The sequence below is a fragment of the Lottia gigantea genome (assembly GCF_000327385.1).
Source record: "Lottia gigantea unplaced genomic scaffold LOTGIsca_53, whole genome shotgun sequence".
Classification (NCBI taxonomy): domain Eukaryota; kingdom Metazoa; phylum Mollusca; class Gastropoda; family Lottiidae; genus Lottia; species Lottia gigantea.
In genome coordinates, this window is record NW_008709815.1 from 1,702,361 (window position 1) to 1,728,598 (window position 26,238).

The window sequence follows — 26,238 nt, forward strand, 5'->3', positions numbered from 1 at the left end:
ATACTTACAATGATACATCAGACGGTGTTTGACTTAGCAAAAAAATATTTTTTAAATAAAGCTTCGATAGGGACTCAAACCTGGGACCTCAAAGTTGCCGGGCAAGTGCGCAAACCACTGGGCTACCGAAACCTGGGTAAGCGAGGGTTAACCCTATTGTTAAGGTTGCGGGTTAACCCTAGTTTTGAAAAGCCAATTAGGGTTAGCTCAGGAAAGGGTTAAAGCTTGTTCCAAGCTATGGTTTCCGCATATGATATGAAAGAGCACTTCGTTGCATCTTCTCAGTACAAAATGGTCTTGAAAAAAGAATAACACAGGGGTTTAAATGGGCCCGAAACAATCTATACTGCAGTGGCCCCAAAGGGGTTAATGTGTCCGATTTGGTTTCAGCTAGTTTTCAGCCATTCTAGAGTTCAAAGACGTCTTTTGTATACTTGCAATGATACAGCAGACGGTGTTTGACTTAGCAAAATAATTTTTTTTTAAAACTTCGATAGGGACTCGAACCTGGGACCTCAAAGTTGCCGGGCAAGTGCACGAACCACTGGGCTACCGAGACCTGGGGTAAGCGAGGGTTAACCTTAGGGTTAAGGTTGGGTTAACCCTAGTTTTGAAAAGCCAATTAGGGTTAGCTCAGAAAAGGGTTAAAGCTTGTTCCAAGCTATGGTTTCCGCAAATGAAATGAAAGAGCGTTGAGCATCTTCTCAACACAAAATGGTCCGGAAAAAAGAAAAACACAAGGATTTGAATGGGCCCACTCCAATGATTAAGTTTATGGTAATTAATTTTATGCCAATGATTGTTTATATGTAGTCCCTGTTATTTTTAGAAATCCTCTTTCTACCCTCCCTTTTTGGTTTTGCATGCCAACTTTTGACTAATCTTTGGTCTAGATTTGGAATTTGATATCTGAGATGAAGCTAGATTTTCATGCAGAAGGATAATTTTAAAAACAGTCGTTTTGTGTGCAGACTGTCAAGCGGGTGTTGATGGCCTCACTCCACTAATTCATTTGCCATCTCTTCCCATGTTGAAACACGAAATTCAACCCTCTACAACTTTTTTTAGAAATCTCGTTGAAAGCTTTCCTATATGTTGAATGAAAGCAAGACCAATCCTCAATGTCTCCTAAATAATTCAATATATGATGACCATGAAAATGTTGAGGTACTTAATTTGAAAGTAGACTACTACCAGTTATACTCATCCGCTAGAGTGTGACAGTTCACAAAATTAGTATTATCCTTCCGCCTTTAAGTCTCTCATCATCTCAGCAAAACTTAAAGATAATGCAATTTCAAACATCAAATTCCAAATCTGGACCAAAAATTACTCAAAAATTAGGCATGCTAAGACTCTAAAAGGGAGAGAGAAAAGATTTCTCAAAGTAACGCTAGACTACAATCATTGGCAAATGTTTTCGTGGATTAAGTCTATGTGGTGGTCTACTTTCAGTTTGGCTACCTCAAGATTTTCATAGTCGTGTTATTTTGAATTTTTGTCCAGAAACTAAGAATTGGCCAGGCTTTCATGTGACATATAGGAAAGTTTTCAACGAGATTTCTGGAAAAAGTTATAGAAGGTTAAATTTCGTCATTTAACATGGAAACGGGTGGCAAATAAATTATAACAATTGAAATTTGTCGAAAGGCAATAACCTCCCTTTAAAGAAGTCGATCAGATGAATCATTCGGCGTTGATCGGTCACGTGACCGGCTTCAAATATCTTAATCGCTAGAGCAGTTGTGAAGAACGCCGGTCACAAATTTTAATCTTACCCAAATTATATCAAACTAGTACCATTATGATGCACTCTCTTGTTTAGGAGAAAATAATAGTATAGGCCTTGTAAACAAAGTTGAAACTTGAAAGGTTGGAGTTTGAAAAGGTATGTTAGAGCTTTCTTCCAATCATATCAATAATTATGCATTCTTTTTTTCATGGCGCTCATTAGACATATATAAATAGCAAAATGCACCTTTTTGGGATAGAAATTAAATTAAAATCAATTTCATTTTCTCCCTGTTTCTGTTTCCATTCTCTGATAGCTACTTTTACAGTTGTTGGCTGGATTAGAGTCGGAAAAACTAGTCCTGTTTTATGGACATTTTCCATACATCTGAAGGTGTGTTCTTTAAAGATGACTATCAATTGATGTAAAGCATCACTGATACATCTGAAGGTGTGTTCTTTAAAGATGATTGTCAATTGATGTAAAGCATCACCGATACTTTTGTTTTGTTCATATAACATCACCTGAAAGATGGTATGGATGAACTGCAAAAATATGTATCTTTCTGAATATATTTGGGCTTTAGTGATCCGATTTAGATTTAAGGGTTGAAAACCCTCACACCTAGTTTTTCTGTCTCTACACCAGCTGACTGACTAACTGTCCATATGTTATATAATTGCAGAGGTTTATTCATTAAGTGAGATAATGGTTTGATTGGTATTTTTTAGATGGACTATGGCTAGAAGATTGAAACCTGACTATAGATGTACTATTAGATTACGGTAGATATATTATGGAGAATATAAGTAGAACTGTTAGTGTTTGTGAGACAACTAATAATAATGAAGACAATGATGAACTACCTAGTAGTATCTCAGCTGATAACAGCCCTATCAGTAGTGAAAATATCCTGTTTCCCACCCATACACACAACATTGACATAGGAACTAGAAATGATAATGGTAATGGAGCTCCTAAGATTTCCGATATTATTGAAGAAGCTGTAATAACAGACGATACTACTAGACTCAAAGAAATTTTGAAGTCAACTCCCAATGTAAGCAAAGCTTTAAACAAGCAAAGAGAATCTGCTTTGATACTAGCTGTGAAATTGACAAAGTATGATATTGTAAAAGTGCTCTTAGAAAGCCATTTTTGTGACGCTAACAAATTGAATGTGAATAACTTCTCTCCGTTAGATGTGGCTCTGATAACCACATTTGATAATCGGTTAGAACCTCGCCACTCAGTTTGTTGGAAGATAGTGTCTCTATTATTGGAACATGGTGCTAAGCCTTCTTCTCGTGATGCCATGATGTACGTGGTTCGTACAGCTTTTAAATATATTGATGATCAATTCATTAATCAGTTGATTGAAATCTTCTTGAATGGTACGCTAGCACCTATTGCTCATGAACTTTTATTGGTCAAACTTCATCGCTCTCAACCAATTTATGATGGCAACACTGACCATTTTCTTATGAAGATTTCATGGTTAGCTTTAAAAATCATAAAGCAAACCGACATGGCTTCCTTGTGTGACATCATCAACAGTTTTGTATATTATGTGGATTCTCATTGGACATCTAGAGATTGTCAAGTCAGAACCCTGAGAAATTTGGTTCTGTATGCTTCGGCTACTGGCAGATCCTGGAAAAAACATGAGATTCTTCTAGTCAACAGAGTTTCAGAAAGTCTTGCCAATTGGTGCCAAAATTTACAAGTACATGTACCTTCCTTACAACATTTATGTCGAGTGACAATTCGCCAAAGTGCTAAAAGATCTGTTAATGATTTAACAGAGAATCTATCACTACCGAATTCTCTCAAACAGTATTTATTATTGTGTGATGTGGATAAGATTATTGAGTTGAACAATAGCTTGAATAATATTAATTTCTAGACCACATCTGTTACTAAGATGCAGAGATAGATGTTCAGTTTTTGGCATTTATGTGGGTTACCGCACTCAACACCTATGATCTGAGGAATTTTTTATATATTGCTAACCAATCAAAGCACAGTAAAAGAAGTCTCTCAATATAAGTCAATTATGAAAAACGATGAAAAAGCCTAAACAGAGCATGTTATTGGTTATGGCACTTACGGTAAAAGTCAATTTTGAAAAGGTGCATGTTATTGTTTAAGGCTCCAAATAAAGGTCAATTATGAAAAACGATGACAAAGCCTTATGAGAGACAGCATATTATTGGTTAAAATATTTTATTGACATGCACCACAATTTAAATACATAACAAACCGTTCCCAAAGATGAAATCCACCATAATCACCTTAAATGAATAACTGATATCCTTGGTATAAATCTACACAGATGACAGTGTAAATGTTAAATGTTACTGCATTTGTTTCTATATGATGGAAATTTGATTATGAAATAAAAAAGTAGTACGATAATATTATTGAAATGCCAATTTTTAAGCTAAAAAAGTCTTTTAAATATATATGACAATATATGTACCAAAAAGTTTGATAATTTGAATGTACTCAAAGCAGAAGATTCTTATTTCATGTTTTGGTTTTTTAAGGAATTCCTTTTGTATTATAATGGATGTTTGCTCAATTTTGATTTTATTGAAATATATCTTTCTACATTAAAGAAGGACATTGTTTATTTGATGCAAAAGAAAATATGTTATGTATAGCTTCTTTTTTTTTTTTTCAAAGATATTGGCTTTTAAGTTATAGTTAGATATTTTCTTTGTGATCAATTCCAGTCTCTTATTAGCATCTAAAAAGCGTCTAGTCATTCAGATGGGGAAATAAACAGTGGACTCTTATGCTACAGGCTGTGCATGTTAAAGATCCAACAACAGTTGGAAATCGAAAAAAAGAAGGCTAAAGCCGGCGTTGCCTGTTCTCATTAGCTCACATGGTGCAGAAAAGTAGTATTTCATAGTGTACATCTATTCCTCAATACTTAATATGTTATAACAGCATTAATTCTTTTATAGGATGTAGTCACCTAAATATTTATTATATCAGCAAATAAAACTCAATTTGAGCCATCCATATCACTTTTCAGAATTAAAAACTGACATCTGGTTTTGTTATAATCCAAGCAAAAAGACTGGTTACTTCAAGGGAGTTTATTGGCCTTCTCATGTTCAATTATCAACTTTCTTAATGACATAAAGGTAAATAAATACCCACAAGAATGTCATATAGGGCCCTTTAAGTCTCAAACACTGTGGTGTGCTTTTGTTAGATTGTAGGAGAACGGGACACAAGATATTAATTCTGAAAAATGATAAGCTAGATATATATTCTGATGACTGTATTCCATTAAATTTGATTACCTATTGTATTATATTCTTAAATGGCAAAATGATATGAAATGGCTCTAACTTTTGTTGTAAAAACCCATCTGTTAAATTTATACTAATTTTGTTTGTTATCTGTTATTTCTTACTTTTGTACTAATCTAATTTATTATGAATTATAATGTATTATTTTGTATTTAATGACTACATTATTAAACAATATTTATGTTTATAATATCTTTGTATTTGTTAATAAAAGGACAAATGTGCCATTTTTTTTTTAACCAATCATACTTTAGTCTCAGTAATGAGAATTTTTTGCCTAAGCCAATCAATAATAGTTTTCACAGCTCACTGTCGAAATTTGAGCCTTCAAATCCATGTGTGTCCAGAATTATTCACATTTGAAAGTTAAAAAGATGAGTCTGCTTTTTTGAGACTCTGCCATATTTAAAAAATACATCTATAGAAATAAGAAAAGAAAATCCTAGTTTGAGATATTTCTGAAGACTATTAACATATATTCAAGACTTAAATCAACCCCTGAAAATGGCGCATCTGTCCCTTTAACTATACTTGTTTTCAAAATGATCATTTATATAGGTGAGGAAAGATATTTGTGTACAGACTGTGGATTGAAAGCATATAGTATAAATTACTATATAATGTACTAATTAAATGAACAGCTGCGTTTATGTTTTGAACTGTGCAGAATGTGCACAAATATGTTTGTTTGACTACACTAACAAATCAAACCCTAATTTAAAACCAGTTGTCCTGATGAGGATTTTGTGTCTGGAACTTGTTACATGGGCAACTGGTAATGTGGCCAAAATTTACATTTTAGTTGGTCTAGAGATGATTGCTGTCTGCTTTTTCATCTGCATTATTTGTTTGTGCACATTGTCTATGATGTGCCTTATTCATTATTGTTTTGTTCTCTCTATTATTATTCATATGTTGTTATATAACAATAAAGAGAATACCTACCCTTAAATTGAATTTGCTTTGTTTTGTTAGCAATGACTCTAGTAGTAGGCAGTAAATACAGACTTTAGTAAACAATTATTGAAAATCTTTGATTATATGGGAATAATTATTTAAGAATTGTCTCTTAAGTTCACAGCAACAAAGTAGCCTGTGACCTAAAAATGTTTGTCTTGATTTTTTGAAATGTTCCAAATTTTCTTCTAAAAACTCCTCGAATGTCCTTGAAATAAATAAGGACTATGAACAATGAAATAGCTCCCGTATTAGGGTAGTTGGATATCAGAGCCAAAGAATTATAAAATTCATTTCATCAAGTAGAAGATATGTTATTGTAAAGGTAAAGGCACATGAACAGTGTTGGTCGAAGATTTTTGTTGCCGACTAAAGTCTTGTCAAGAGTTTCTCCGAATGGCATGGGAACATGAGGAGACAAAAATCTCCAGTCAGTTTTTCCACATAATCATGTGCGGAGCATGCAATTGAAACGAAAATAAATCTGATTGGATGATGACTGTCTGTCCTGCAGATGATAAAATTATAGAGAGAATTATGATATCATAAATACTGTTGGGAACGCGATAATTTTATCCCCTGTCCTGGAAGCATGGTCGCACACAAGATTTTAATTAAGACTCTAGTCGGCGACAAAAATCCCCAACCAAGACCTTGTGTGCACCCATCTTTAGTGTTGCAAAGTCAATTGCAGTTCATCAAGGCTTTAGATAGTTTTCAATCTGTATCATTTTGCAAAATTCAGCGAGGCTGCAAAAAAAATTCTTCAACAGAAAAAGCTTTGAAATGTCTATCACAGCACAATTTATTGTGAATAAAACATTATATTTATATAAATAAAATAGATTAAAATTATGGAGAATACGTGAATATACAATGATTGAAATGGAAGCGAACCTAAAATACTTTATTACATGAAGACATTAAGCATAATATGACATATTCTTAAAAGCATATAGTTGTTCAAATATTTTTAGCCAGCTAAAAGAGGTCATTTTCAGCTATCCATATCACTCATCGGAATTAAAATCTGGCTTTCAGGTTTCTTACAATTAAATAAAAACACTAAAGTTAAAAATATTTCAGTTTACACTGTTGACTTTTCGATACTGTTACCAACTTTTTAAGTAGCCACAAGTCCAAACTTCCACAGTATGTTTTGTTGATGTACGATTTCAAATTTGAGAAGTACTAGGGATAGATCCATTTGAGCTCTTCAAGTTAGGATAACAATCACCTTTGAATACTTAATTGGTAATTCAATAAATTAAAATAAACCAATCATAAAAAACCAAAATCATATTTATCGCTTGATAAAGGGTACAAGCTATGGTATGGGGTGTTGAAGCACATTGAAAGCAAACAAATTATTAGGTTCAAAAGCTTCCAGCCTTTCTAATTAATGAATATTGATTATGAATATGCTTTTCTTGATACACATACAATATAGTTTTTAAAATATATCAAGGATGACAATAATAAGTTATAACAAATTTTGAAGGATTTCATGTAGAAAAATTTGAAAGACAAGTTAAGTTAATAATTTAACATTAAATATACAATTAATTATTTTACAACTGCTTTTAATTTGGGAATTTTTACTAAAAATATCAACCAATTAGCAGTAACGATTTAAAACTATGAATGTGAAAGTTTGCTAATTGAAGAATTATGTTTTCATGCAACTAAAAATATGCTGCTTTGCATCAGGATTTGTCACCTAACAATTCTTTCAAAGAATCTCCTTTTCAAATATCTTAAATTGACTTAAAAAGTTTGGACATCAAAGTTTGCAGATTACAAATTTTTCACATTGCTAATTGATATGTACTCATATACAAAGCAACCAGCAAAATGCCCAATTTATAACTTCATACAAAGGTATCCTACGAATTCATACCAATTTTTTGGAGATGTCTACTCTCACTTTCAGTAATATTGTAGTGAATTTATTTCCAATATTTGTTACAGGTTAGTTTTTGAAACGTTCAGCAGTAACCTTAACCTTCAGAGGCTTCTAAAAGCTACATAAAATTTTGTATAAATTTTTCACATAAATGCACTGGAAATCCAAACTCTTGGACTCTACCATCATTTTTGAACACTGTCAGCTTTTCATTAAGGTAACTGACTCTCTATAAAATAAGTGTTGATATTTTCTTGTAAAAGTTGTATGGTAGCCATTTTCTGTCCTAACAAATCGTTAAGTCTTTTTAGATATTCTTCAAAATTCTGAAATGATAAATGTTAAGTATCATATAGCAAATAACAAATAATAACACAAAATTCTCCCTGTTTAAACAGTGCTCAGTACATAAATTGTAGAGGGATATAGAAATATTAAAACAGAACCTAATGATTTTAATTAAGAGTTTCACATTATCAAAGTAATTTGTCACAAGACAAAATGATCTATTGTCGAATAAAAGGAATTGATATTGAAATTTTGAAAAGCATAGTCATACCTTCTATTTTGATATGAGTTCAGTCATTTTCTAAGTTATAAAACAAAATTTTTTACCTTTTGACCAGATTTTTTAGCAGTCAGCAATAGTTTCATTTCTTGTTTACACATAGAAGTTACCTTCGTTAACTGATCTTCATGAGCAGAAATCAACCTTGTTCTGAAAACAGACATTGAAATGAAATAAAACAAAATAACAATATTACAAAACCAGCTATTTGACTCTCTGAAATGGAAGCCCCATTGACAAAACCGGTTGCCGAAATGCACATAGCTTTTTATAAAGTTAAGATTAGCGAATTCCTGTGTGTTCAACAAATACCCATTTCTTGCAGTATACATTTTTCTTGACATGCAATACCAGTCACGACAGCTGGATTGGAAATACATTTTCCTGATGCACTTTGGTCTCCTCTTACCTTGTGTCAGTAGATTCTGCTGATGGTCTGGTTAAATTGACAGATTCCCACGGTCGACTACTCATTGGCTTTGGTTGAACAACATTCTGGCTCACTATCTCCGTGGTAACAGACTGAGACACACCTTTACTTGTGATTGGTTGAGGATGAATAGGTGAAAAGATAGAAACAGCAGTAGAGGTTCTTGTTTGGACTAGTACTGAATCAGCAACAGACGTATGACCTCTGTTCACTGGTTCTTCACTTATATTTTGTGGTGTGACAATTCTGCTCTGAGTTATGGATGTAACTGGTTTTAAAAGTTCAGTTTGAGAGCTCAAAGAGATATGATCTGTATTGAATTTTTCTTTTGTAATGATGGGAGGTGAATTATTTCTGGTTGAATTTGAAGCTTGATGGCTCTTCAAAGAGCTGCTACGATGAAGACCTCTCTGCTTTGATATCTTGGTATCTGGTAAGCTTCCTGTTTGAACACTACTAGATAAAGATTCATCTGAATGTGTACGCCTACTTTCTATTTCTTTGTGACTATCAGTTAAAACCTGTTCATCACCATATTGTCTTCGTGGACTCTGGTTAGCACTAAATGGTGTTGGTGAAGGATTTGATCTTTGAGCTCCTCCTCTGGACAAATACTTTGCATAATCTCCTGGATCAGGAGCTGTATGCTTCTTGTTCTGTATATGGAGAGCCAGCATTGGGTCACTGTTTCCTTTTCGTAAACTGGCAGATCTGACATTTCTGTATGGTCCTTGACCTTGATCTGAGTGACTCATTCGAACACCTTCTATTGAGTCATCACTATGCGTTGGTGACTTGGGAATAGGACTAGATGATGGTAATGAGTCAGCTTTCTTTATCCTTAATTTTGGAGATTTTGGTCGTGCTCCTGGTGATAAGGGTGGAGTTTGTGACATTGGAGATAGTGATCTACTTTTAGGCGGGGAGTCTACAACACGTGGGTGAGTAATTTGTTTTGTGTCTGCTTTCAATGGTGCTCTTTGTGAAAATGTAGTAAGATCACTACTTTGTGCTGGAAGTACAGCTGGTATGTTTGACAGTTGATTCAGTGTACCATTGCCATTTCTAGGTGTGTGTACCACAGGCTCATTAGAACTTCCATCACCCAATGAAGAGCCCCATACATATGGTTGTGGAAAACCAAACGACTCTTGCCTTAGTTGGCTGGCTCTTTGAAATGCATTCCCAGATGGCTGTTCAAAGAGTAAGTCATCTTCGAAACTTTCTTTTAATAATGTTGAATTAAATGGTCTAGTAACTAGAGGTTGAGATTTTGAACCAGATTGTGTTTGATTGTTTCCAATGTTTGTTTTTGGTCTCACTTGGTCTGATTGTAAGAAATAACCAGGTTCAAATGCATAATCACTTCTGGGTTTTTGGTCTTTTTGGCCTAATACATCCAATTGCTGATTGAGATCTATGGACTGAGGTGGGACATTTTGAAACATATTAGTATCTGGAAAATATGATGATTTTGGCTCTGGAACTTCTGCAGCTCCCCAAGCTTGTACTGGTACAAATGAGGCATCCTTGTTTTTAACATTATTTCCATTTCTGTTCAAGTCATTTAACTGGTCTTCAACATTATTGAAATCTGATGTTGGAAAATCAACATCAGTGTCTGTTGAACGAACCACAGCAAAATTGGAAACCACAAATTCTCCAGATTTTGGCACATTCACATTATTTGAATCTGTATCAGTATGGTCCGATTCACTGGCTGAAGCTGATGTTTTCATAGCAGCAGATGTCATAGCAGAACCTTGAGAAGCTGATGCACCAGAAGGGATATTGGTTGCTATGGAATATGAAGCTGATGCACCAGCTAAAGATTGTCGAGGGGATGGTGCAGATCTTGAGGCAGCCTCTTTCAGCTTCCTGGGAATATCTGCTAAACGTGATGCTACACTACGACTCGTTGAAGCTCTTGATGGTGATGTAGATTTTTTCTTACTTGAGTGTCCTTTTACTGATTTTCTATGGGGAGTGTGCCCCCTTAATGGAGTGTCTGATGATTCTGTGTAATCAGAATGTCTCTGTGGGGTATGTCGAGAGGTCTGCTGTGATTTCATAGGTGTTGAAGAAGCTAACACTGTAGAAGGATTAAAGACTGTAGCAGTGGTTATGGGAATGTTCATTAATAAATTCATGGTTTGATTGATGTTGGTATTCTTTGAGTCTCTTCTCAACTCTTTGACTCTGAAAAATAGGAAACATGTAATTCAGTGAGTGGAGTAATTCAAATGGAAGTAAAAGCCTAATTTGTTTTTTCAACACAAACAAAATGGATGGCATCGATCAAAAATTTAATTTTCTATCATAGTAACGTGGCTCAAAATTCAAAAGTTATTGACAAAAGTCAGAATTCACAGCTCTGATCATTTTAAAAACAACATTTCTGGTGTAACTGTTTGAATACAAAGTCAAATATCTTACCTATCAGCATATCTTAGTGTATTAAGGGTATTTTCACAAGCTGTTTGTGTTGGTGATATATTAGCTATCATACAAGTTTTACTGTTACCAACAAAAGAATCTTTAAGTATATGAGTCAGTTTACTTTGACGAAATGGTGTATGACGGGAATCTTGGTCTATTGATCGGATACATTCTTTTAACTGTAAGAAAAAAGTATTATTTGATTAGGGAAGAGTATTATAGTCGTGTATTATGACCACTGAAATTTGCTTTTCTTCTTTTTATTTATTCAACATTTCATTCCATGGGGAAAGTGCGTCCAATCTATAAGCTCTAGTACTACTAACATGGACAACACCATGAAAATGAGACAGATCTTGTTGATTTCTCCATGACTAGACAAAAAATAAGATGAACTGCTAAATGTGACTTACTGCTAATAAACTCTGATTTATTTCTGCCCCTTCTAATCTGGTTTGTTTGTCAGTATCAGTAACATCTGCAGCTCTTTCACTTCCTGCTAAATCTATAAATGAGATCCTGTAACATACAAATTTTAAATAAACTGAAAGTAAAAAAAACTTCAATGAAAAAATTTCCAAAATATTAATGAAAAACTACATCCAAATATAAAATACATAAATAAAATATAAAACAAATATGAAATTTTGTGGGCACATTATAGATAAATTTGACCCAATTTAGATAATGAATATTTATAAATGTACACAATATTTTTTTTAGCATTGTGAACACTCTAAAAGGGATACTAAGAATTACTGAGTAAAATTATGAACTAGAATATACCTTCCATTCCTATGATCATTATCATCTCTAATTTCCATCTGTAATATTGCATGTGATCTAGAAGAATCAGGGTTGACGCCAGTAGCACCTTTACTTCTTACAGAATTACCATATTCTAATACCTACACAATACAAAACATGTTGTTATACACTTCAAACTTGCTCTTCAATTTTGGATACACATTTTCAAAACACAAGATTACAAGGGAAAATAACTAAGGGCTTAATATTTAAGCACTCAAATTTGATAAATATCAGGAAAAATGTTGAAAATTATGTGTAATGATCTTTAAACAATAAATATTATTATCATTATTATTATTATAATTCCAGGATCATTCCAAATTTTATTCTTTTAGCAGTGTATCAGGCAAACATACATTCATTAGTTTATAATGTGTGAACAAACCTCAACAAGAACATTAGAATCTACTGCCTCTGTTTCAGTTAAACCAGCTATACAGACACGATGAGAACCATCTTCACGAGGGTGTAACCTGCAAAATCATTATAAGACATGATGATTGGAACTATATAGACATGGCTTTTTCACACTTGCATCACAATTATGTAAGTTGAAAACAAAATGAAGGGCACTTTTACATCCTACTTTCCTGCTACATTTCACTTTTCTGGGTTCATGATACAGTAAGCTTAAGCTTTTATTAAGTAGATGTATGAAACATAGACCAAAGCATAAATCCTGGAAGGAAAAATATCACTAAAAATCCTTGTCCGAACACAAAAGATAAACGTACCGGTTTCTTTTATTCAGTAGATCAAACAGTTGACCACAATATATCTCAAAGAAACTGACCCAGACGTGTAGCCCCCGGCCATATTTACCAGATTGTATGAGAGAAAATATATCATTAGCAGCTAGTAGATACAGTCCTGGTGTGTCTTTATTACCCATCATGGTATGTGTCTTACCAGCTCCTGTCTGACCATATGCAAAACATGTAGCACTACCCCTGAAATGGCACCAAAAAAAAGTGTTATGCACTGCACTAAAAATTAATCACTATTACCGGTAGTGGTTCCATCGGAATCCAAGAAGACTATTGCAATCAGTATTTATGTGAGTCTCTACGCGATTTGGAGATTCCCAGATTTTTTAGGTCTGGCATACTAATAATTGGCAGACCCCATAATTTCATATTGGCTTACCCCTCAAATAAACAGCTAATTAATGGTCTGGTTGCTCGAACATAGACATCATCATTGGTACAATTCTCATCAAATACTTCATCGAAACGAAACTCATGCTGAAAGACAAGTTTCCAATTGATTTACCAATAAATAAAACAGTTAGTGATTGACTTGCATCCTACCTACGAAATTTACTTGGTTTCCTTCTATTGAGCAGTCAAGCAGGAACAGATGAAGTGGGACAGATAAAGATATAGTGTTTACAGTCATAGTAGCTCTAAGTGTTTAGATTGCAGAGGAACATCTGTGCAAAAAATTGACAGGAGTAGACAGAAAAGATCCTTAGTAAAGTAGGAATCTTTGAAATGCAAATGCTAAACTATCATGTCCCACTTAGATCTATTAGAGATTCATCTTCCTTATCTAAAACATATAAATTACAAGTAATAAGCCTTATATATTATGTATGATTTTAGAATAGGCCTACCTGTAATAAATATGGTTTTAAATCTACAGCAACTTTAGGTTCATTAACAGTTAAAGTTGTGGTACTCTCAGCATCAACAATATCTTTATCTGAAGCTTTCACTTCCCTTTTCATGACGGGTCGTTTTCTAACGCACACCCTGATTCTGTCCTCTCCACGTTTTGACGAGGACTTGTGTCTTTTCATTACTTTATTTTTAGGTACGCCATAATTGTATCCAGAATCGTGTTTGACACGCTCTGTGGGGTTACGACCATGGCGAGATAAGTCAGGAGGTCTAGCTGGTTGTCTAGCTTGAGGTTCATCATCAGACATGGATTCCTCAGTAGACTCTTCAGAGGTTGTATCTGTAAGAATGTCTATCAAATCTAGGTATGAGGCTGAAGAGTAATTAGGTGTTCGATCACGAACTGTCACATCTCTGGTTATTTCTAGACCTCTACCAGAGTACTGTCTGCCATCTCTGTCAGGCTGTCTGCTTGGTGTCTGTAAAAAAAATCAGAAATGGTGGCATTATAAAAATTTGCTTAATGTATTATAAATTTCATTAAAGCATTAATTTTGATTTATAAAACTGACAAAATGCTTAAAGGGATGTGGCTGTCTCAATATTTACTGTTGTGCCCTGTTTGTGTATATACAAGCCTTATTAAATACTTAAAGTTTGTAATTAAGGAGCATGGGAATCCACCTTTAATTCTACTTGTTAAGGTTCTAGTAATTAATTATCCATATCTAATCTTATTGGCATTTATTATTAATTTAATTACCATGAACAATCAATATATAACTGAAGGTAAATATATAGACTAATCCCAGGGGAATGTGATGAAACAAAATCGAGATCAGTAAAGCACTAGTTAACTATGTTATAGGAGTAAATCAATACCAAGAAATACTTTATATATATCTGTTTATATGACTGTTTATTTAAATAAAAATTGGGGATTTCAAATCCAGTTGCATTGACCTTAAAGGGACAGATGCACCATTTTTTTTATACTTTAGTAATAGTGTTAACAGAGCTCATTGTCGAATTTGAGCCTTCAAATCCATGTGTGTCCAGCATTATCTGCGTTTGAAAGCTTAAAAGACAGGTTATCTTTTTTAGAGACACAGTTATATATAGAAAAAGACATCAATAGAAATAGGAAAAGAAATTCCTAGTTTAAAGGAATCATGCGATCTTCTTGCATTTTTAATACTTCTGAAGACTATTTACAAAATATTCAAGACACATATCAACCCCCCAAAATGGTGCATCAACCCCTTTAAGCACTAATCTAGTACTGGTACTCAAAGAGAATGAGTAGTAGCAGATTTTTTGTATAATTTTCCACTTGTGGAGTGGAGTTTGCATTAGAGATGCCGAGTTGAATAATCTATTCAAAGATACTTATCATAGCATAGCTAAAATTCGTGGTCACAAAAAACAAATATTTACCTGAGGATGATCAGTTCTTGAAGATCTAAATGATCTACTTTGTCCACGAGATGGGGTAGAGATGTTTCTGACAGGGGAACCAAAGTGTACAGATCTCACTATGTCAATAAGTTCATTTAAACGTCTTTTATCATCTAGTGAATTTACGCCCATAGCTGCACATTCTTCTATTGTTAACCTGGCAAGAGTATCTGATCTGGAAATTCCATTGGCACGAAATGTCGGATAGTATTTCTCTAATCTAGCTTCTTTCAAACATTCATATAAAGTTCCCATTTTTTAAGTTTTATTCTGACAATAGGCTACCTACAAATATAAACCCATTGTACATGTCATAGTTCATTGTTATTCAAGGAAATAATTAGACAATTAAATTCTAATAAGCTTATCTCATTAGTTTGTTTTTAATAAAATAATCCATTACCGTACTCTCTCTCTAAACCATTCCTTAGGTTATTTTTTCGTTACCGTACGGTACATAATAAATAATAATTTGAGATTTTCAGATTTATAGCATTTCTCATCAATGACCTTATTTGAAAGAATTAAAAGTATCACACATTTAGGCCTCACTTATTTCACTAAATACTGTAATTCTATAAATTCTTTCTTTAATCAAAAAGCAACAAAAATCAATATCACACAAAGAAAAACACCATCATATTTTGAGTTGCTAGATGACAAATTTCTATGTTTTGATTTATCGAATGTCTATAATAAGAAATGATGTCAACCTGTCTTTTATAGAATAGTTTTCATTTAGCACTGTATTCGCCTAGCAAATAAAGTCTTTCATTTAGATTGGATGGGTCCACTATGGTATGATGTTGAAAGAGAAACCCTTTCTTTGCTAGGGTCTAGCCTGGGAAGGAAACATTCCAATAAAAAATCAATTTCAGATATTTCAATAGAATCAATTTTTTTTTATACTCAAGATAAGCCTAAGAAGATGACGTCATTCTATTCCTTTTTATTCAAATAGACTTAGACATATTCAATTGTATTGCAAAGACAATGTTGGCAAATTATCAAGCCTACAACCAATGAAATCCAATAGGAAATATTGATTCAATAAAAACTATGAGTGCTAAATGGTCTAGTAATTCCATACCAATCAGATAGTAAACAAACTTTTTCACTTCCAATCTTTTGACTAATTACACACAGCTCCAAGGTGCATGTCTGTTGACCACGAATATGAACAAGTTAGTAAGAAATTGTTTCTTTGAAATGACAAAAAAGAAAGTTGTTTTTTTTACCTGTCTAGAACATGTCCTAATTTGCCCATTGGCTCTTAGATGTAATTCAGCCCTTATACAATACAATTGAGAAGGTTGACCCAGAAAATCACATCATTAAAACAAGACCAGACATGCCAATAATAAACCTGTTTTCGTTTATAATTCGTCTGCTATCTCGGTGTCCATGTAATAACAAAAAATAGTCATACACTACTTTTTTAATCCAAGTTCTTTTTAGGCAAATACTAAAGTATTTCATTCATGACATGCAGTTTCAGAGACAAGAACTGCAAGATGAGAGTGCGAGTAAATGTTTGACATGCTTGGGAGGATTAGAAAGCTTCATTAGTTACACTCCATTTTGAAATTATCGCCATCTGGATTAAGACGTTTCGGCTCTGACTTTTTTGTTTACGGTCATTTCGTATCTTAATCAAGGATGTTTCGTTCACACATATTTCTGTATAAAATATCTATCTTTTTGAAAGATGATCTGTACTAAATTGTAAGTGTATGGGGGCCATGCATATGAGAGATGAACTATTGGGCCATTCTTTCTCATACAAAGTTGAAATTGACATCACATCGATTTCATTTTTTTGGTTTGTTACAAAAACTTGAAGGAAGTACGAAAATTGCACCGGAAGTGAAGACAGGTTGTCGAAGAAGAATTTATTAATCAACTTATGAATTGACTTAGCCTAATTTGGATTAATTTGTAAGAATCGCTTTAAGTATTGGCTAATCATGATTTATTCATATTGTGTATGTGCATATCACACTATTGCCATAGAAAGTGTTCTGATTATTTCTTTATTATTTTTTTTTGGCAGAATTGTAAGGGACTGAGTCATCATTTTATAAATCGGGCTACATTATTATTATCCCTTTCCTGTTGACTTGTTTATTTGTTACCTGAATCTATATTTCACTTTTTCCATTGGCAACATTTGTCAAATGGAATTCGAGGCCTGTGAAAAGCAAGCATATTTTGTTTAGTGCTGTAAGTTGTGTGTGTGCAAATCAGCCTACTACCGTATTTTTAAAAGCTTTAGCAATTTTCAAATTTTGACAGGTTAGTTTGGAAGTTCTAAATGCTATATTCAGTATTTGTGCACCAGTCCGGGCATCAGGCTTTCAATCTATGCACTTATGATTCCAGAAACGGGAACATAATAAGATCTTGGATGGTAATTTCAATAGTGATATCAAAATCTTTTTTTCTGGACCATTGGTAAATCAAATTGAACCTATGTGAGTTTTCAAAAAGTAAGGCCTTTGAATACCTCAAAGACAAGAAAGGTGTACCTATAATAGTTTGAGACAAGAACAATGTTTATTCATATCTTTGGACAAGCATACCAGGTTTGGACAAAATAAAAATTTTGGAATATTTATTTGTGTTTAGATACAGGGAGAGTGAAGAATGAAGTACTATTTGTTACGAGATATATTGAAATAACCCCTCCACCATCATTAGTTCATGATGTATCATCATTATGATATCAATAGAGATCGTATTATCAGTGAATTTGTACGAAACACTCTGACAGATGAAGTCTATGCTGCTGATATTTTAGAACGTAAGTATATTACCCTTGAATTTGTGAAATGAAATTTCATGTATTATGATGGAAGACGAGCTTTTGAAATGGATGATAATTAACTCTGTTCTGTTTGTTCATTTCATGGTCTGAATAAGATTATAAATGTAGTTTTGACTGTAGAGAAGGTAGATCTAATAACAAAATACACAAAAGTTTGGTCATGAAGTGATTTTGTTATTAATGAATGGATACACCTGTCTAACTCAATTTAAGATACCTATATCTTAATCAGTATCCACTCTCTATATCAGTAAATCAATACATCACGATATAACATATAATGATACTCTTATCTTAATCAATCCTTTCACAATATCACATATTAAATAATGTTACCATATGCAGGAGAAATAGAAGGAAGAAGTTCCATTGGTGATTGTCACAGCAGTACCTTAAACATATATTAACTAGTGTTGAAACGGTTAGTGAATTTTACGAACCGGGTAATCGTCAGCAATAACCGTTTGTTACCCGGTTAATCCCAGTTAATTACTAGAGATTATGAAAGGATTCAAAACCGCAATTAGGTTAACGGTGACTGTTGACAAACTTAGACCATCGCGATTATCCAGAACGAGTAATTAGTTGAAATTGTATCAAAAAAGAGGCTTGATAATCTTAACAACAATTCTTGCTACTCGTTAGTGTTTTGATAATTGATACCCTATCTTGATTTATTAATCTCAATTATTCAATCAATAAAGATGTTTATTTACTAAAGAAAACAGCTTAAAGACTCAAACAGTGACAAATTTTCTGTCAAAATTGCTCTCTTTTTACTTCTTATAAAATTGACGTTTAACAGATTATCTCAAATCAGACCTGGTCACCCGTGAAATACTACCCGAAATCAGTTTACTGATTAACCGTTTCAACACTAATATTAACAATAATTTACAATGTATTACTTATATTATTTTGTTTTTATCTGAAATTAAGTAAGCTTACAGTAACAAAAATTCACTCAAACGGTTAAGAGGTATATTTTAATATGTTTTAGGAAATAATTGGGATTTAAAGAAGGCCTATGCTTCAGTTGAAAAGGCATGTAAGGACCAAAACACAGCAAATCACCAAATTAGACCACGTGTTCCCACATTAGAGAGACAAGCTAATGTTTCTAGTAGTCAGCAACGTCAGGTGCCTATTCAAGGAACAGTTGGTGGTAGGCCATCTAGTGGTGGAAGTCAGGGTACAGTCAGCCGGTCAAATGTTGGTGGAGCAAGTCAAGGAATAGGTGGTGGTATAAGTAGAGCAACACCTTGTGTGAGTCAGGCCACTGTTGGTGGGGGCTTAGAATATGGTTATGGCGTTCCTGTGCCTAATAGATCTTCCAACTCTTCAGGGCAAACTTTTACACCCCCCTTACAAAGGGCTCATGTTCCTAAATTTCCTGTGGGTCCACTGGAAGGCAATTCAAGTTCACAACAACCAGTAACTAAATCAAATGAGCGAATAATACCAATCCAAGTAATGGGTTCTGCTTTGAATTCATCACCTAAGAAAGTTCAACCACGTGCTGTGATTCAAGAATCCTACCCTTCCTCCCAGTCTCAACAAGTTCAGTCTCAAACTTTCCGTGATGAGAAAATAGTTAAAGAGAAAACACCTCCTAATACAGAATTTAAACAACCTGCAGCAACTAGTACTGTACCTAAATCAGGTTTGTGTATGCTATAATCTTATTTTCTTAAACTGTGCTTCTATGTCTGCACCATATCAGCATTCCATTTATTATTGATTATTCCAGTCAATATACTGTCTATTAGCACCATAAGTCTATATTTTATTTCATCAATTATGATGTAGGATTGGCATCCTGAAATATGCTGTTGCTAGGTTACATTGATCTCTAGATGATCTGTGAGCTTTATCCCCTGCTCTTTATTTACAAGGCCAACTGTATCCACACCAGGATAATTTTTAAACCTTCTGTATTTCAGAACCCAAGTTAAAACGCGGCATATCAAATATTATAGAGAATGCTTCTTTATTAACTGAAACTAGAAGCTGTGTATTACATGATATAGAAGAAGATAGTCATGATCATATGTATATACAAACCTTTGTGCTACCTGATTTAACTGTACATAACGATGGTTTCCGAGCCTTCTTACAAAAAGAACTTGTAGAAACTTCTACCTTAGTCTCTTTAGAACAAGCAGGTTGGTATTTTGTCTCAGTTTCCAAACATTAGTTTGTAAATTGTACATTTTCAATGATTTTCATGAAAATGTAAAAATCAGCTTTAAAATGCTTGTAATTATTTAATAGATTAGATTGTTTCAAATGTATTATCCTCATCAGGAGAAATTGGGGATAACTTTCCTTTTTTGAACTTAATGAACATCGTATGCAAATTTTTTGAACATGATTGTAAAATCAATTTGAAATAACATTTGTCCATATAGTAGTCATATCAATACATGGATTTTAGTGACAGTTTGCCATTATCTAAATATCACAAGTGATGTTCATCAAATTCAGTTTTAATTGCCCTTATTAATATGTTTGTTTGGATTTACTTCAGTAATACTGCTAATATGCTATCTATATTTTAGGGAGATTAAATTGGTGGGCTGAAATGAGAATTTGTCAGAGATTATGGCCAATGGCCACTACTGGTGATGGCAACTGTCTCTTACATGCTGCCTCATTAGGTATGCATTATTCATCAATAAACCTTGGTCACGCATTTATATCTTTAAGATGGGATTAGGATTTCAAAATATATGTTTTTATCTTATAGAAGGTCATTTAATCATAACCTAAATAACTGACCAGAGCCTAAGCAAAATTGTAGGTGTCTGAAATGAAGAAGATTTGGTATGGTCAACGAATATATCATGTTTATCAAATTTTAGATTTTGATATTTTGCATAGATCATAAAGAGTGTAGTCTTGCCTAAAAACACAAAACAAAACTTCAACAAATGTATATTATCCGTAGTTCTGGCAATGAGCAATCATCCCATATGGATCTGTGTCATTTAAAAAGTTGTGATAATTTTAGTGTTTTAATGTCCCATCTCTGGACATGCAGGATGGAAAGGACATTGTGGAACTAAGATACATACAATATTTAATATTTTATAGCTATGTGGGGCGTTCATGATAGACAACTTATATTAAGAAATGCCCTGTATGATATGTTAACTAAAAGTACTTTCCGAGATGCTTTATACAGACGGTGGAGATGGCAGCAGACTATTGCTAATAAAGAGGTAGTTTATTTAATTTCCTATGAACACAAGGTTGAATTGTGCATTTGGGTACCATGAGCAAACATGCTGAATTTCTGCTGACATTCAGGGTAGGCAGACAACTCAGTCTACAGCAAGTTATTCTGTACTGTATTTGTAAACCTCTCTGCCATGTCTTAAAGTAATACTACGTCATAGAATGAACATAAAATTTAAGTTCTCAAGAATGGTCAATATGAGTATATATTCATCAGTGAACTTACCTGGTGTCATAAAGTTACAACAGAATCCCTGCAAGAATCTGGAAAATTGGAAAATTCATAAAACTAAGTAATTATTGAAAAACGTTTAATGGTAATATTAAGTGTTTTTCAATAGTTAATTGCATATTAATGGTTAATTACTAAGTTTTTTGGATTTATCGAATTATAAAAGGATCCTGTTATGTTATTTATGACATCAGGTATATCTACTGGCTCTTATTCGCTAAGTTTAAAATTCTTAAATTTTATGTTCATTCTAAAATGTAGTCTCACTTTAAAAGGTTTCAGGTTTTTCGAAAATTCAATCCCATGATTTAAGCTATATTAAGTATACACTTAAGCTACTGATTTGATCGTAGAGCTGCATTTGTTTTTTTTTATCCATTTAAGAATTTAAATAGCGGTCTTTAACATTTTTTCACCTTTTTGTGGATTCAGTGTACTATGAAAGCTTGTCTTTTGAAAAGTCTATATTTTTGAAGAAAATAAAATTTGTTTTTAAGTGATATTACACAATCTATGAGTGATGTTTTTTCATATGTTGAAAAATGATTAACAATTTTTGGATATTTCAGTCAGGACTAGTGTTTTCGGAATCAGAATGGTCAGAAGAATGGAGTAATTTATTAAGATTAGCTTCTACCAAACCACGAACATTACCTGATCAAGATAATAACAGAAGACATAGCTGTTGTGAGAGTCCACTCACTCAATCAACTGGGTACTAATTCTTTTCTTTTTTCATTTGAGTTATACTTGTTAATCTTAACTGGTTTTTATTTCACTTTGACTTGAACATGAATTTGTGATAAACTCTGTCATTCTGCATTTGTAAACGAAACTTCAAATTTGATGTTTTAAAAAAATTCCTCAGTGGCCAGGTACATTTATAGAAACTAGAATAAAGGGTTAAGATATAGGTTCACGCATAATTAGCATAATTCTTCATGTTGAAAATAATCTGGTCTAGACCTTTATACAAATGTATTTTTAAGGCTATCAATGCTATTTTAAAACTGACATCTAAAAAAATATTTGCAAAAATGCAAATGAATATGGGGCAGGGGCTTGATTTTCAAATTTGGAGGCATTGAGGCTTTTTGTCGATTCAATTAGGTAGATTAGCTATTTTGTGCGTTTGTGAGCCAGGACGATTAGGCTAATCGGTACATTTGTGAGCCAGTTTACCTAGACTGATTTGACTAAGCATCCTAATCGTCCCAGGAGGTGGTTAGGCGATTCGATTAGGCTTTTCCAAGATTTCCAAGATAGCAGCATGTGGAAGTTACTAATGTAATAAAAATAGTGGTCTTTCATTAGTTGTCATTTGAATTTCGCATTTGTGGACCACTGATAATCTAAACCAAATTGCACCAAATCGTACTACCTAATCGAATCGGTCAACAAAAACGCCTCTGGTGTGTATGTCTCAACCAGGATTTACCCTTACATGTGCTGTATGTCTTTGGAATATGAAAACTGAGACAAAAGGGGTGATTTAGTGTTGGAGGTTTTGAAAATCGTTTTTGTCCGCTGGAAATTGAAATGTCATTTTCTTCCCCTGGTGCATATGTATGCCTACATCTAAAACTAAACAGTGTTGTTTCTTAGTTACAGCTCTGACACACCAGTAGTATATGAAAGTTTAGAAGAATTTCATGTGTTTGTATTATCACATGTATTAGAGAGACCTATTATAGTGGTAGCTGATAAAGTTTTAAAGGATTCAAGTGGAGAAGCTTTGGCACCTATACCATTTGGTGGTATTTACTTACCTTTAGAATGTGCACCCCGGTACTTTAGATCACCTTTACTGCTTACATATGATGCTGCCCACTTCTCGGCTTTAGTTCCAATGGATCATGAAACTCCAAACTCTCCACCAGGTAAAGTAGAAATCTGGCTATCTATTTCAGTCAAATACCATATATTTTGTCTGTAGTTTGTGTAATTAAAGGATTTGGCATATGTCAATAGCCGCGTTTAGACAGCCATAAAAACTGGCCCAATTGAAGTGAAACGTACTCGGCCCGGTTGGCCTGTACCGTTTACACAGCACTGTTTTCACTGGGCCAAAATCAAAAGTAGACCTGCTCTCCAGTCAGAGGAGGCGAAAAAAAAACAAACATACAAAATGGCTCCCGCTATAAACAAAGCTATGATTTTGAAGTTTTTGTTGAATTTGTCTCGTTTATTTATGACGGGCACCTTCCAATTGAACTTGGACGATCTCGTCACCCCAAATAGCGATCAGAGCTTCGGTAGCTCCCCCTTAGGCACATATTTTAACAGTAAGTCGATCCTTTTTTGTCAAAGTTTAGCCTAGTTTGTTGTTCCCGCGAATAAAGTAACAGGGTGAAGGTCATTGTTGCGCATGCCCCCGGCTAAGTGGGTCAACTTGGCCCGGCCCTTTGGCGCGTTTACACAGCACTAATATTTTGCCGTGCCGTATTGGTCCGGACCGAGACCACCTCTTCTTGCGGGACTCGGCCCTCTTGAAACTAGCACGGTGCCGAGCCCTCTCAACCCGTTCACACAGCCACTTTTTGTGCCGAACCGTACTCCGTACTCCGAGTCCGGACCTGGCCCGGATAAATTGTGGCTGTCTAAACGCGGCTATTGTTAATTATTGTCAGGTTTCCAATTTCCTTTGTTGGGTTGCTAAATTCAATTCTATATTCCATTTTGCTTTCCAAATTACATTCCATTTAATTTTCGAGACTTGTGTGAGCATCTTAGAAGATCTGTCTTGGAAATATAATTTAGGAGCTTAGACCAAACTTTTGTTCCGTTTTGATATTAGCTTTTATTTTAAATTTAGCCACTTCTAACATAAATCTCTTTGATGGCACCGTCATGACCAAAATGTCTATATCAAAATTCTTCTTCTTTTATATTCTTTCAGCTGCTATACCTGTAGTAGACCCAGAATTCAACTTACTTCCCATTCATTTTCATATGGATCCTGGTGCAAAATATGACTGGACCAAACCCAATAAAACAATTATCAATGATTTATCTTGTGAGGATAAACTTAATTTACTTCAAAAATTTATGGATGTGGAAAAACTGCCCATACCTTGTTTTAATGGTGAAGATGGAATGGAATCCGATAAAAACTCTTTTAGTTCCTGCGATTCTGATATCGACAGTGTTGGTTGTGTTGGAAAAGGTGAAAAGGCAGAAAAGAAAAAAGAAGCCAAACAAATGCAGAGTATTGGTAAACAATTTGGCAGTATTGGGAAGTCTGTAGGTAAAAAATTCAAGAAAAACTTTGCAAATTTCGGGAAGACTCCTAAATCAACTCATGACAGTGATAAATTGAACAACAGAAAAGCGTCTGTTGGTAGTGTGATCACACAGAGTACAAAGGTCATCACCACACTGGCCACAAACTCTGATAAAGATCGCGTCCGGTGTGCAAAACTTTCAACACAACGCCCAGAAAATCAACAATCTATGATCAAGAATTATATGCAGAATGCACGAGAGCGTTATGAAAAAGATCGAGAATTGAAACGACTAAAAGGTGAAGAACTCAGAAGTCGAGTCAACGATATGTCTCTGAATTGTCATCAAACTAAATGTGTAACTCCCAACTGTCAACATTATGGCACATCTGAATACTCATACATGTGTTCACAGTGTTATAACCGACAAAAATCACAGATAATGGTCGACGAAGACAGAAAACACAGGTCTGCTTCACAAGCTGTCCAATACAACACATTTCCACGTAACCAACCAGACATGATGTACAGAGGACCAGCCAGAGTACATCAATATGATGATACATATATCTATAGACATGGTAAATCTAAATTTTATACAATGACAGATGATCGTCCTTCATCTGAACTGGCTAGTCGGGTTAATATCATAAACAATTTAGATCGTCCACGATCAGCTGATGACATACGCACATCTGACCACACAAAACAAACTAAAGAACGCTCTCCGTCCCCTGATTATGATAATGTTGATTATCCTGAAGAACAAAAGGATGGGTCTCAGTTAGTTGCTGGCAATGCACAAAAATGTTTGACGACTGCATGTCAATTTTACGGTAAACCAGAAACTGATAATCTTTGTTCAGGTTGTTTTAAGGAAAAGACTGCATTAGTCTCGAAAGCTGCCAAAACACTGACGCGTATTTGACATTGATACATTCTTTTTTTCTCTTATTTGACGTTTCCAATACACAAATGACAGAGGTTTCCCAAAAAAAATTCTTCCTTAGTGCCAATATTTGATCAATCTGTTAATACCAGTCTTTTCACTTCCTAAAAATGATAGTAAAATTTTAGATTATAGCAATTATTATCATATTTAATGTGATCAGGGTAGGATATGGTTGTACTTCTTGTCACCTGATACCATTGTGCGCATATGTTCTTCAAATCTGGCGCAGAGTCAGAGAGTTCAAAAATATTGACTTGAAATAGCTATGGATACTGTCTTTGTCTTGAATTTTTAACTAAGTAGTATATTTGTCTTGGGAGCTGTTGTTTTTAACAGGTCAAAGGTACAAAATGTGATTTAAGAATTGTTACCAACCAAAATGAACGCCTTAAATGGCTGTCAAGTCACATTTCTCATCAACTGCCTATTGTGTCTTTTTGTTTTCAATTTTATCATTCTCGACCATTTAGTGACATGATACTTAGTTTATTCTGATTGATATTCAGGGTGAA

General features: G+C 34.0%; 3 protein-coding genes across 3 annotated transcripts; 2 read left to right on the top strand and 1 right to left on the bottom strand.

The window, feature by feature from the left end:
* Positions 1-2,528: 2,528 nt before the first annotated feature.
* Positions 2,529-3,638, top strand: LOTGIDRAFT_165808 (hypothetical protein; the record flags this gene model as incomplete). The annotated part of the gene is made up of 1 exon (XM_009062825.1): positions 2,529-3,638. The coding sequence occupies one exon, from the start codon at positions 2,529-2,531 to the stop codon at positions 3,636-3,638; it is 1,110 nt and encodes a 369-aa protein (XP_009061073.1).
* Positions 3,639-11,354: 7,716 nt separating this feature from the next.
* Positions 11,355-13,972, bottom strand: LOTGIDRAFT_126440 (hypothetical protein; the record flags this gene model as incomplete). Its single annotated transcript, XM_009062826.1, has 7 exons — positions 11,355-11,540; positions 11,775-11,880; positions 12,148-12,269; positions 12,557-12,644; positions 12,906-13,121; positions 13,318-13,415; positions 13,787-13,972. 7 exons carry the CDS (start codon positions 13,970-13,972, stop codon positions 11,355-11,357), a joined length of 1,002 nt encoding a protein of 333 aa, XP_009061074.1.
* Positions 13,973-17,957: 3,985 nt separating this feature from the next.
* Positions 17,958-25,702, top strand: LOTGIDRAFT_165810 (hypothetical protein; the record flags this gene model as incomplete). Its single annotated transcript, XM_009062827.1, has 8 exons — positions 17,958-18,054; positions 19,079-19,741; positions 20,022-20,243; positions 20,640-20,738; positions 21,175-21,302; positions 22,120-22,265; positions 23,162-23,430; positions 24,450-25,702. 8 exons carry the CDS (start codon positions 17,958-17,960, stop codon positions 25,700-25,702), a joined length of 2,877 nt encoding a protein of 958 aa, XP_009061075.1.
* Between the last annotated feature and the right edge of the window lie 536 nt (positions 25,703-26,238).